The 13,880-nt window shown below is 26.1% G+C and overlaps 1 protein-coding gene across 1 annotated transcript; it reads left to right on the top strand.

Moving 5' to 3' along the window:
• The first annotated feature begins 2,389 nt into the window (after positions 1-2,389).
• LOC105365601 (F-box only protein 39) lies at positions 2,390-10,647 on the top strand. Its single transcript, XM_011503812.1, has 7 exons — positions 2,390-2,770; positions 4,113-4,345; positions 7,825-7,989; positions 8,629-8,855; positions 9,764-9,922; positions 9,988-10,152; positions 10,400-10,647. Exons 1-7 carry the CDS (start codon positions 2,579-2,581, stop codon positions 10,531-10,533), a joined length of 1,275 nt encoding a protein of 424 aa, XP_011502114.1. The 5' UTR covers positions 2,390-2,578; the 3' UTR covers positions 10,534-10,647.
• Positions 10,648-13,880: the final 3,233 nt, after the last annotated feature.

Below are 13,880 nucleotides of genomic sequence, written 5' to 3'. Positions count from 1 at the left end.
GTATTTACGTAAGGACGTTGGAAATTCGATATCCTTTAAATATAAAATTGTATTATCGACAATAATTAAGATCCAAGCTTATTAATCTATAAATATTTAGGTATGTAACAAATATATTTTCGAATAAAATTTTGATGTCTTTACAAAGTTCATTTCTTACGATTATATACGGATATAATGAAGACGAGATTAATATAATGTTTTATAAAACTGTGCTATTTTAAATAATGAAAATTATTTTTTTGAATTTTTTATACATCAACTATGTAAACAAAGAATTGCGACAATATTTTTATAAAAAATTTCCATCAATAATATTCGATAAGAACTCGAAATAAGAAGTAATTTATATAATAAGAATTTAATTTATCGATTTCATTTAAACATCGTGTAGATTTTATTGTAAATAAATAATTGTACTTAAGTAGCTTAATAATTCTTCAATAGAAATCCATTAGAATTTCTGTAGGTTGTTTCAATGATTTTAAGTCGAAGTGAAAATTAGTACCAAAAATATTGTATTATAATTTAAAGATTAATATAATATCTGCGTTATTTATTTAACTCCTGTGCGCAATGAAAAATTGTTTAAACTTTAAAATAAAAACATTTGAAAAGTAATATATTTTTGACATCTAGTGTTTTAATTTATTTTTTAATGCGTCCTTATAATATAATACATAAGTTATATTAAATACTTTTTCCGAGATAAACATTTATTATAATAATTAAAAATAAATAAAAAATAAATATTAGATATGTTTGAAATACGTCAATATACTGTAGACGTTCAAAGATTTAATTTTTCACACGATAAATTGTAAAAATTATTTTTATAAATTTTAAAAATTCGATTAATGTTTATATATAATATATGTACGTACAAGTTGTGCAAATGTAAATGCAATATGTGAATTTGGTATATAAATCTTATTAAACTCGGCCCCTTTCTATAAATATAGTGATTACATTAAATTTATATGTTAAATTTGATAATGGAAAGTATTTATTTCATTTTATAGTTTAATTTTTACTATATTAGTCCTTAGAGAATAATATTATCATTTGTAATATCATTCCTTTCTATTGCTATATTTACATAGTAATTTGCAGTAGTACTAGTTATATTATAATTTTACTTAATTATTTGTATAGATATTTAACGTATAAAATGTTTATTTAATTAAATGATTTAGGAGAATAATTTTATGATACCTGCAAGATAAATTTTGAGCAATACCATCATTTTTCTAAATGTAAGATTTCTAGATGTAATATTTATTTATCTTACTACATCAACAATCATCTCGGTACATCAGTAAATATATTTATTTAAAAAATAATTACATTAACGCAATTAGTTCAATATTGCATGATAATTAATATTATTGTATAAAAAAAGAAGCCCCGTTTGCAGTAAAATATGTTACCTACAATCGGCCATTCATCAAAATAAGCGATAATATGTTTCTGAATATTTTCAGCTCAAAAATAATAGAAACCATAATAAAATAGACCAGATTTTAAGAAAATTTTCTATTAATTTAATTATATATATAATATTGAAAAACGCTTGAGAAAATCAGTTCTTCTACAGGGTTTGTCATCACTGCTTTGTAAAGCACTACAATTTCGCAATTACTGCTTTGGAAGTTCTTTTTTAAGACTTCAGGCACTTGGAATATTACACCTGAATTATAAGGACAATAATTAATGGCAAAATCTTAAAGAGCAAAATTCGTCCTTATATCGATAATCAATAGCTATTAAAGGCTCTCATACTATGCACTTTCGTCCTTCGGTATGAAGCTTCTTCGTGAATAGTATCATCGACACCTAGCTTTTCCCAATATATCATACAAATATTTTGTATGATGTCAAAACGCTAACATTGATATAAATTTGTACACCTCTTATAGAATTATCTTCATATTTATTATTGTAATAGATGACAAAGTGAACCACTACATGAGAAACAGGATAAACGAGTATTCGTTAAAGCCCACATTAATGGCAATTTAGTCTGAATAAAAAATATGATTGTTTATTATATTATTTAATTAAGAGTAGGAATTTTCATTGAAATCGAGCTTGACGAAATGATCAATAATACGAATAGAGTAATTTTTATGGAAGCTTAAGTAAAGTATTCGTTGTGATTACCCTGTTTTTGAAAAGAATTTAGAAATTTGTACGTGCGCTGCTAGGATTCGTAGGTCATTTATAAATCACTGCACTAAGTGCATTCCACGTAAAAATAAAGAATTCTAAACAACCAATACATGAAGAGTGGTTATATTTTGGGAAAAAAAGTTTTAGACTCCTATCGGTGCTCGATAACAAAGTCATAATTGCAAGTGCGCGAAGATAGTCAGGAGAATAACAAAACAAAAGCAATTTACGTGGATAACCTAAACGAGAGTTTGCTCCCGCCTCGCGAACAACGAACCTCTTAACGTTCGCGTCGCGCACGACGAGGGTCCACGAGAATACGGGAAAGAAGGCCGAAAGCCACGCCTCGTCCCGGCACCTGGAGGATAATGAGGATAAAGCGAAGGTTCAGAGACGAAGACGGGACATGTGGGCGCAGCTGCCGGAGCTGATCCTCACGCAGGTTTTCGGGCACCTGAGCGGACCTGATCGAGTGAACGCCGGTCAGGTCTGCCGACACTGGGGGCGCTGCCTAGGTTCGCCCTCCCTCTGGCGACGCTGTACCGTTCACATAGATCGTGACCTTAGCATCGACTGCTCCATTGCCAGCGAGCTCGCGGTCAGTTCGTTATCCGATCTCTCTAGTTTCGATTCCTCTGCATTGCATCCTCTTTCCGACCCTCTGCTCACCCACTACTTATATGTTCATTTCCGTATGTTGTTCTTCGAACACCTCGTGAAATATGCTAGTTCAACTGGTAGTTCTCTATAGGGTAAAAATGACTAATGTACTGCCAGGAAACGAGGTTACGTTTCTGATTTGTTTATTATTGTTGCATAAGGACATATAGATATACACACATACATGCATACATACATGCATACATACATGCATGCATACATATACAAAAAACTCATATGTATATGTATATGTATATAGTCTTTTAAGTTTTTATTAAGAAGATAATCCGGTACTTTATTAATTTCTTTTTTTTATTTCGACGTGGCAATAAAAATTATTTTATTATTTTGCTCATTATTAAAGGAAATAAGGGTCAAATTTGATAAGACTCAATAAGGCAGTCTTATTTCGTCCGCATTATATTACATTACGGATATTGCAATATATCATCGAAAGTTTTCACTTTCATTTTAATAATTTTCAAAAGCTCACTAATTATTAATAAAATGAATGCCAACAGTATGGTAATATAATGCGCAGGTCTATCCAATCGTGTCTTACTATAATGGAAGTCTTCTACTTAATGTGCTTTGATATACAAAAATATATCGAGTTATTGTATTTGATGATTTCAATAGCATTTATTTCAACTTTCTTTAAAATAATAAATTCGCTTCCAATTGTTCTATTTTCAATATAAAATTGTGTTTTTTAATGATAATATACATTATCGTGACTAATAAATTCAATACTATATTTATTCATACCATATAACATTTTCGGAAACCATGAATTTTCAACGCTACATAATTATTACGATTAATCGTTAAATTAAATTTTTGATAGAAAAAATCGTAAATTTCATTCGATCAATAATTATTTTTGTATTAGAAACGCTTTAATGTAAATAATGAATCATTCCATTTTCATTTTAAATTTAATTAACGAATTTCAATTCTGATTTTATTATACTATTTAGCGATTACTATTACGTACACATTAAAATCGGTAAAAAAAATTAATTTTAAATTATCAAATATAATATATTGGTAAATATGTTAAAGTTACGATATCAATGCACACAAAGGAGAAGAAGAAAATAAAAGAAAAAAACGCGAAATCTATTAACTACCATCGACTTTAACGAATAAGAAACGAAAGGTTTGTATTATTAAGTGTAAAAAGTCCTAATACGTTATGTAGAATAATATTAGACTAAATTGGAAAAGATAATTAAAGCTGTCCCTCATGCCACATGAAGAAATGAAATAATATGCAGATTAAGTTTGGCGAGTACATGCGAAGCCTGGAATTGGCTTGGTCGAGGCCGTTCATCCTGCCACGGGAGCCACGAATCGCCCGTAGTGTCCAAGCCGAAGCCGGTGCCGACTTCCTGGGTGTAGTACGTGCCAAGAATGTGCAGCTGAAAGAGCTCATCCTCACGGATTGGATATTTAGCAGCAAGTGGGGTAACTGCGGCAAGCTACTCTGCGCTCTTGCTAATTTATTGGCGTGAGTCGTTCATTTTATTTCAATAGACATCGCACTCTTACGTTCCTATTAGCGCTTGCCAATCTTACGTAAATCATTGTTCAAATCGCGAATACCACGTGCTCCTTCGTGGGAATAGATTTTTTAATAAATGTATCGGTGTGGAGGCAATGAAAAGGGACAATGTTTATGAAACTTTATGCGACATCGGTTTGTTCCGTAAATTAGTAAAATATTTGACTGACTTACCCTCCCTCAAATATGAATAATTCAAACATTTCATTTCGAATTGAGCACGCATCCCCATACACATGCATCCTCACACATGCTTACATAATATTAATTAAAATATTTAAAACTTTTAAAATGTATTTATAGTTTTTTTTACTTTTTATTTTTCAATTAAATTATATTTATCACGTATACATGTATGTAAATAAGAATAATATAATTTTTTTGATAATTAAAGCAACAATATAAATGTAAGTCATTTTTAAATAAAACAATTGTATAATAAGAAAATTCTGTCAGTTTCTTTAGACTGACAAATTTTTTACTTTGAACGAGAAAATACTAAATGTCATAAATAAATTTCAAATATATTATTACGATTAAATTATAAAGGTTATTTAAGGACTATTAATTATCTGTGTTTAAATTAATTTTAGATTTAACATTATATGATATTTATATTTGCTATTTGATTAAGAAAGAAAGGCATTTCAATGAAAATTTTACTATGAAAAGATTTACATATTTATATTTAATCATTAATTTAGTGATTATTAAAACAAATCCATAATTCTTTTTAAATATTTAATTTAGCACCCGCAAATAACTATAATTCTAAGCAAAATATAAAATAAATATATTAACATAACATATTAATAAAATTAATAAATAATTTGTGTATAAAACATAAATATTTATTATATCACTACATTTAATAGTTAATATCAATAAGTTAATACACGAGAGAGTGTGCCGCGCGTGATATAGAATGAAAGGGAAATAAATTTTGTTCTTTTGAACAGTTAAATGATAGCTAATGAAACAACAGATCCTATTCATACTGAAATAAATAAATATTGAAAAAGAAATTTATAAATCCGTAAGGAATTATTATTCAATCTTAAATAATGTCATTGGAAGTTCGAACACGTAACTTCGACGTATATCGATGTTTTTATTTATATTGTTTAAATTTGATATTGATCAGATTTTTTATTAATAAATAATCTAGACATATTGAATTGTAGAAAATTATTTTGTTGTTAAGATATATTTTGAAGAATATGATTTAAGCGGAAGTAAAATGTAAAATTCAGAAGCATACTGGAAAAGAATTTTTTATATTAATTATCAATATCTGTTTTAGTAATTTATTTTTATTATGTTTAATTTGCTACACAAATTATTTATAATCATTAAATAACCGTCAATAAAATATTAATTGAATTTTGTTTACCTTTATATTTAATATTCTTCGAGTCCGTATGCATTACATTTTGAAAACGTTTAAGAATCTTAATGAACTCGACCAACAGATTTATCCTATTAAGATTTAAAAATTCACAATTTCTATTTAGAGACAATAATATCATTAATAATTTAATTTCATTAAAAATAATGTAAATAGTGTTCAAAATCATTCTATTTATTGAAAACATAACACTAAAATTATTCCAAGGCTAAAATTAATATTATTGTAAAGTAACATCGTTTTAATAAGCTATTGGAAGGCAAATTTTATTTTCGAGAACAAGATAATTTTATATATACTTTTTAATTCTGACGATTAAATTTAATTTTAATGAAATTCTGTACAAAATGGAAATGTCTTATAGTTTCATAAATTTCTTTTGATTAACATAGTACGGCTTGATCCTGCCAATATTTCAATAACGTGAAATTGTATGATAATAATATATATAGAAATTCATTAAAATATTAAATTTTCTATTTTTTTTTTTAATAATAAAATGATAGATATAGTTTTCAATTAATAGTTGCTTTTCAGTCTTATAATCAGATTTATAATATATATATTTAAATTTTTTTAAGAAAAAACTTATTTATTGGTTATGTGAAAATCATCAAATGAATTTATTAATATTTAGCATATAATCTTTAATAAAATATAAGTATAGTATAGAATATATAATATTGTAAAAAAAACCTTTTAACGCTGATTTTTATAGAATTTAATTAAAACACGGCCTTGAAAAATATTAAGTAAGACCGAATAGAAATTATAATTTATGTAGATCACACTATAGTACAATGGATATTGAAACTAAATTGTAAGAATAATATTTATGGATAAATTGCTTTCAATATTTCTTCCTCTAAGCAATATTTAAAATATTGTTGACAACTTCGTTTCTCAGCTACTTTCTATACTAATTTATTTTAAAATATATACTTTTGTACATTGTTTCTGTATGTACATAATTTATTGTTTTAGTCATTATGACAATTAATTGGATTTCTTTAATGTGCGTTGTTGTCATTTAAAATAATTAAGAATTTAATCTGAAACTATAATTATTAAATTAAAAATTAAGAATAGCAGTTGACAGTTTATCCGAGATTGTCCTCTCAACTTTATATTCAGATTAAAATAGCCTTAAATTAATGTTTCAGAAAATTCAGAAAGCATCGATTTCAGAATTCACTACAGTCTTAATGTATTTTATTAATATGTCTCGTATTAAAAAGACGAAGTAGCTTTCGCTTTTCTCACTTTTGTAGAAATTGCCCACTCATATGTAAATATATTCGGTGTATATATCGGGAATTGTACTGAGGGAAAATAACTAATTATAACGCAATGCAAGCTTGTAAAATTACATATTTAATTTCGAAAAATGATTGTTCCCTAATATTCATTTTTTTTTTGTTTTTTTTTGTTTTTTTAATAATATTTAGATCGATAAATTTATATAATTATTAAATTTTGCTCCATCTAGTTCAAGTTCCATTCTAGTTAAATGTACCTTATAAATTGCATATTTATTATATATAATTAATATTTGCATATTACATAAATATTACTAGTAATTTTTCTTCTACGGTTGACTATGTAACAGTTAACACATATCCATTGTAATATATATATATTTTTTACATTATATTTATATACTTTATTCTATGGTAGGTAAACTATTTTTATAAGCTTCTTTTAACTTAAAATGTTGTAATATTTTATTTTATTCCTTATAAATAAAAGAGCAGTAATTATCAGTTAAAAATATTTTATTCTATATTATAAAAAAATTAGCATAATAAAATTGATATAAAATAAATATTTGATATTGAAACGCAAAAGTATCTGTCACCATATGAATTACGAATAGACACGAATGATAAAATATAATAATAATTTATCAACATTAGATTGCATAAATTACAATCTCGAGAAATAACGCTATTAATGTTATGAAAAATATGCATTTCAAAATACTTTTTACAACGGGGTTTTACCATCGTTGCTACAGATGTCAGCAAAATCTAGAAACGTTAAGTTTATTAAACGCAAATCTCAGTCTAACGGATGTTCTTCGCTTGCTTGCAATCGTCGTCAATGTCTGCGATAATCGACTTGCATCTCTCGATATAAGAGGAGCTTTTAGAGAATGGCAGGCTCCTTACAACAACGCAAGGTTGGTGAAAATTTCTAATTTATTTAACAATATTTCGATATCTCAATCACATGACTTTTAGTTTATCAATAAGTCTTTATTCGACTGATAACAATTATTTACAGTTTATAATTATAATAAATCGATATTGTAAAAATGATACACTAATATTGCTAATGTTGTATATGAGATAATAAGTACAATAAAAAAATTAGTAAAAAAAAAATATATATATATATATATATTATATAAAGTGAGTATTGATATATTTTGTATGTGACAAGGATATTAATATTTTATAGCAAAATTATTTCATAAATTTCATTACACGTAACACGGATTTTTACTAATTAATATTAAGTCAATCAATTTGATAATATTTAGAATATTAATTAAAATATATTCGAGTAAAATATAAAATAAAAAATATAGTCAATTTTCAACGTATCTGTTCGCTTGACAATAATTGCAACTCATTTTAAGCTCAAGCTTTAAACAGGTAAACGATATTTGAGAAATGTTTTTTCTCTTTCTTCTTAATTCATCGTAATTATCATGAGAAGCGCGCATCAATGTCACGTAAACGCCCAATAGATGTATAATATAAACCGAGCCGATAATACATAAATTAATTATGATTTTTCTAATTTTCGCAATAAGATATTTAAGGCTGCTTGGTCGCCTTCATGCGCTAACGCATTTGAGCTTGGATTATCCGGCTTTGTCGGATGGAGCATTAAATGCACTTGCATCTGGAGCTTGCAAAGCTCTGCAGACGCTGCACATATCAGTAAGGGATTCCGATTCCAGGCAACACCGCATCGAGGATTCAACTTGGCATAATCTAGTCAACGCCTGTCCGCATTTGACTGTTTCGTACACCATAGGTAATAGTTAATATTTTGTTAAATGAAAAGGAAAAGAGAGGATGTTAAAAATGACAATCAAAATGCGGTGAACGACTGGCTTATATATGCATTAGGCATCTGTTCACAATGATAAAGCTCACAATGACGAAAATCATATTAGGATAAAAAAAAGATGAAGATGATCGATGAAGACGCACGATCGACAATATGATAAATTAACAACAGGTTTGAAGGCGTTTTAATTGATTTATCTTACTGTCTACTTTAATTAAGAAGTTGTGCCTAATTAATATAATGGTCAAGATCAAATGCTAATGAAATAATTATTTCTAACATTGTTTGTTTATTTATTAGATTTACAAATATTTCCGGAATATTTGCTTGATGATATTGTTTATATGTTGTTAGGAAGAACAATTTATATTATAGATAGAGCATTCTTTTGAAATTTATGATTTTTTTAATTTCTCAAATACATAATTTAATATGTATTGCTCGGTCGGGTATGTCGAGTAGAGGATTAATTTTGTTTAAGAGAAACTTGAATGTTCACGCATATTTGACGTAAGTATAATTTAGAGCAAAAGAGTAAAAGCCTTTAATTTTTGTTTGAAAACAATGTACAATATTTAAGATATGCAGATAATGTTCAAATAAGTTGTTTTCTAATGCAAAATTTTTACGCATATTATATGACAATTGTATAATATTGTATACAATCGCAAACATACTTCACAATACTTATGGTCAATATTACCTGTACGTATATATCAGATTACAAAGAAATAATATTACACGTAACAATATTAAAAATATTAATATTACGTAATCATGATAATCGGTAATACTCATAAAAGAGTATGAAAAATTAAGTATTTACTAAAATATCTTTATTATTGAAAGAAAACATTCGCTTTATTTTTCAGTGAATATATCACACCATGAAGACATGTGTTATCTCCTATTACCAAGCGTACCTCTAGCAAAATTTCAAATGTTTGGAGGGTACGTTTGGGATCAAAGCCGCACGCGTAATTTTCGCAGTACCGTTGGTCTCTTAATTTCTCATTACACCGATACATTGGGTACTGTTACGATTATAAAGTCTCCCGACATAATTCCATTCAGCAACTCATAATTATTATTTCAGCTGAAGTTATGCTACAATTGAGAAATAATCGAGAAATGTTGGACGACTTGATTGTATCAATGCTAACACGTTGTAAGCATTTGAAAAGACTTCAATACGACGGTATCTTACGAAATCTGGAAACTCTACGTGATATTTGCCAACTACAAGCAGATCACAAAACATGTGAGCCATAATTGACAATTAAATATACGTTAATAATGTACATTCTATACCTGTCGATGCTATAGCCGAACAAATAGCAAATACAATGTTCCTTTAGAATTTTCATATTTACATTATCATGTATTATTCGACATGTATTAGCAATGTTAATTTATTTATTAGCTCTTTCCACCTTAACAAGACAAATACGACAATGTGATCCTTAGCACAATGCTCTTAACAATACTAAAATAAGTAATTTAACTAGATTTTCAAACGATCCACATGAAACCACGGAATGTAAACATGCACAATCAAGCTGTATTACACGAGATCGGTCATCAGTTCAATCACAAAATGATCGAGCAGGGAATCGACTTCCGCATCGATAATCTTGCCTAAATTTTCATCTATTTGCGAGCTCGATGAGCTATCCAGTCATCAAAAGCCATTTCATATTTCCATTATAATGAATGAAATAAAAAAAAAATTATTTATATGTTTCCTAACCTTTTACACGCATTTAATAAAGATTTTATTTTGATAAATTCTCTGTTTATGATTCTCTGATAAAATTTATTTCCGTGAGTACCTATTAAACTAAATTTACTATGTAACATCTGTTAAAAGTGATGCAGCGGAGTCTCGCAATAATTTCTAATTATATGAATATACGTGCGCGAGTATAAAAAAAAAACTAGATTATCACGTGTACGTGCACGTTCATTGTAAACTTGCAGGTAAACTTTTAGTTTACATATTGGATTATATTAATATTATTTATACCCTTGAATGCTTAAAAAAACAACTATTTACAGATTTTTAATAAAATTACCTTACAAAATATATTATACTTTTTATCGTGACATAAAATATTACAATAATAATATAAAACGTAGACGAAGTCAATTTCGAATTGACAAATTTTTAAAAATTTGTTAAGCTTTATTATGTTTTCATCTTGTACTTCGTTAATAAATTAATGACTAATTGGAAAGAAATATTTAAAAATGATTATTAATTTGAATTGTTACCAAGCTTATCATCGTCTGTTATTACTACAAAAGATAAATGATTATATTTAACAAATAAGAATGATGACACACACGCTTAAATCGCCGCATCTCTCCCCCCCCCCCCCCACAAAATAATTGTAATGCTTGTATTTATTATGTATTTTATTTATACATTCATACGCACATAAGAATATACTTCATTGTACTAATAAACTTGTTAGAATCGAAATTGGCTATATTAATCTCATGCTAAACTAAGCTTGAAACACCAAATTTACAATATGACCGCTATTGTTATTGCTACGCTAATATTGATTATAAACAATTGCTTTTATAATGTTTCAATCTTTTAGTAACTCTAGATTATTTGAAAATAAATATTTCGCTCTAAGTCTTACATATACTCGAAAGGAAAATCAGATTCCCTTAACAACCAGCTACAGTGCTCAAAGTATCAGGCAAACCAAGCAAAATTATTGCTCTGCATATTCAATTTTATTTTATTAGATAACCTGTGTTGTCATTACATGTGTAATAAATGATATATGATAATGATCAGGTTACAATATATCTAAAAGATATAGTCATGAAATTGGATGTACTTTACATTATTGTTTAAAGTGATAATAAAGACAATAATAACGACAATTTTTTTATATCGTTTAAGAGCAATGTTTTATAAAAACTGAAAATTTTCAATTAAAGCTCAAAATATTTTATGAAAAACTAATGTAATAATAATTATCTGTGACACTTATATAAAATGTAATGTATATAATGCATACAAAAATATGATACCATTTTTGTTGAAAATATTTAAAAAATTATTTCAATTGGACAACTACGTAAATTCATAGTTATCCAACTAATTTTTTATAAAAAATTCAGATTACTGCATTTGGATTATATTCGATTAGTCATAAGATCATTCTTCTATATGCTATATTAATATAGCATTATTGAATTCCTTTCAGAAAATCAAATCATAGATGTATAAAAAATAATAAACACTTGTATGAAAAATAGTTTAAAGAATAAACGTTTAAAGATTTGAAACTTATATCCTTTGCATAAAATACTTAATCGACATTATATAAAAGACTTTAAATTCGAATATATCACTCATTGATTATGGAACATCTCTCTTCCTAAAAAGTTCCTATAAAGTTAAAAAATTTAAAAAATATGTTTTAAGAATTTTGAAACTGTTACATAATTGACATTATATTAATATAACTATCAAGGATTTAATAAAACTCTAATTTCATAAGCAACTATCGTTCACACGACAAATACGATATAACAAATATATATTACAAACTGATATAGATGAGAAGACACTTATGAAATTGTAAATAATTTATGGTATCGCTACTGATTTATACGAAATTTTAATTGATAAGGATCCAGATTTGATCAATGATATTGAATCGATTGATGCTTTGGTACATTTAATTATAACTTCAAGACTTATCTGAGTAGTAAAAGTATATTTGACAATTTTTAATCGGCCAGTGAATCTATTAACCATTTATCACAACATTTAAGTTTCATTGTCAAATATTCGTAAAAATATTCGTAAAAAGAATAATTTACAATTCTATGGATATTATAAAATTAGCATGTAATGCGTATAAAAATAAACATTTCTGTAAATGTAATAAATTTTACTAATGGACATGAGTAATACAGAAATTATACACTAATTAACGTCCACGTGACGTTTTATATTGAATAATTCTACATAAGGAACTATTTTTAATCAACTTTCAATTATCTATACAAATTAGAATTTATACAAAAGTTTATTATATTAATATTGATGGATCTAAACGCCAATGACATAATCATAATTTGTACTAAACTGAACATATTTATTGTGTACTAATAAATTCCAAATAACACATATTATTTAATTATTCATAAGTCATTGTTTATTAGATTCAATAATTAATTTTAAAGTGATAATATGATCAAATCAAAGCTATTGATAATATTACATTATAATAAATATTACTTTTTATATATAAATCATAATGTAGAATCTATATTTGAAAATTTAATCTTTTAAAAGATAATGTAACTCAACTAAAATTGAGTTTTATAAAGAAAATTGCATTGCATTAAGATATTTTTAATTTATAAAATTTTTTTAACATCCATACAATTACTTAAAAGTTATAATTAATAATTTGAGATTGACATGTGTAGCTTAAAGCAGTTTTTCAAAATAAAGATTTATGATAGTGAAATCCTGATAAACTATATTTAACTGAAGTTTTCATCCAAAGCTTTAAAATAGATGTATTATAAATAAATTAAACATTATTCATAATAAATCAAGTTCTTAACAAGTCTTATAATATTCTTAAAGAATTAATATCAATTATGTCATAATTATTTTATAATATTTTATGTATTATTAGTTTTTTTTTTGTTGTTTTTTAAACAATCAATTTATCGTAAATAAAAAATAGATCTTGAAATTTACGTCATTCTTCAAATTAATTTTTTTATTTATATGAAAATACAGATAAGAATTATAAGGAAAAATACCAATAAAATATTATTTGAGCTAATTTACGTTGTATGCTACATATTTGTATATCAAAGTTCAATATTCAAATATATTTGTTTAAAATTACATCTTTATAATATATCATAATTCAATAATTTTTGGTTCATTTGAAATAAGAAAAGTTTCACCATTATGTAATCTTTCCATGTACGTAA

This window comes from Ceratosolen solmsi, unplaced genomic scaffold (genome assembly GCF_000503995.2).
Source record: "Ceratosolen solmsi marchali unplaced genomic scaffold, CerSol_1.0 scaffold48, whole genome shotgun sequence".
Classification (NCBI taxonomy): Eukaryota; Metazoa; Arthropoda; class Insecta; order Hymenoptera; family Agaonidae; genus Ceratosolen; species Ceratosolen solmsi.
Note: the sequence above shows the minus strand (reverse complement) of the source record. Positions and strands in the feature narration are given on the sequence as shown.

Bases quoted from the DNA above. Each gene is read 5' to 3' on its own strand.
- LOC105365601 (XM_011503812.1), top strand. From the start codon at position 2,579: ATGTGGGCGCAGCTGCCGGAGCTGATCCTCACGCAGGTTTTCGGGCAC. The intron at 9,923-9,987 runs GTACTGTTACGA...TTATTATTTCAG, and splicing joins TCATTACACCGATACATTGG to CTGAAGTTATGCTACAATTG. The intron at 10,153-10,399 runs GTGAGCCATAAT...TAATTTAACTAG, and splicing joins ACAAGCAGATCACAAAACAT to ATTTTCAAACGATCCACATG.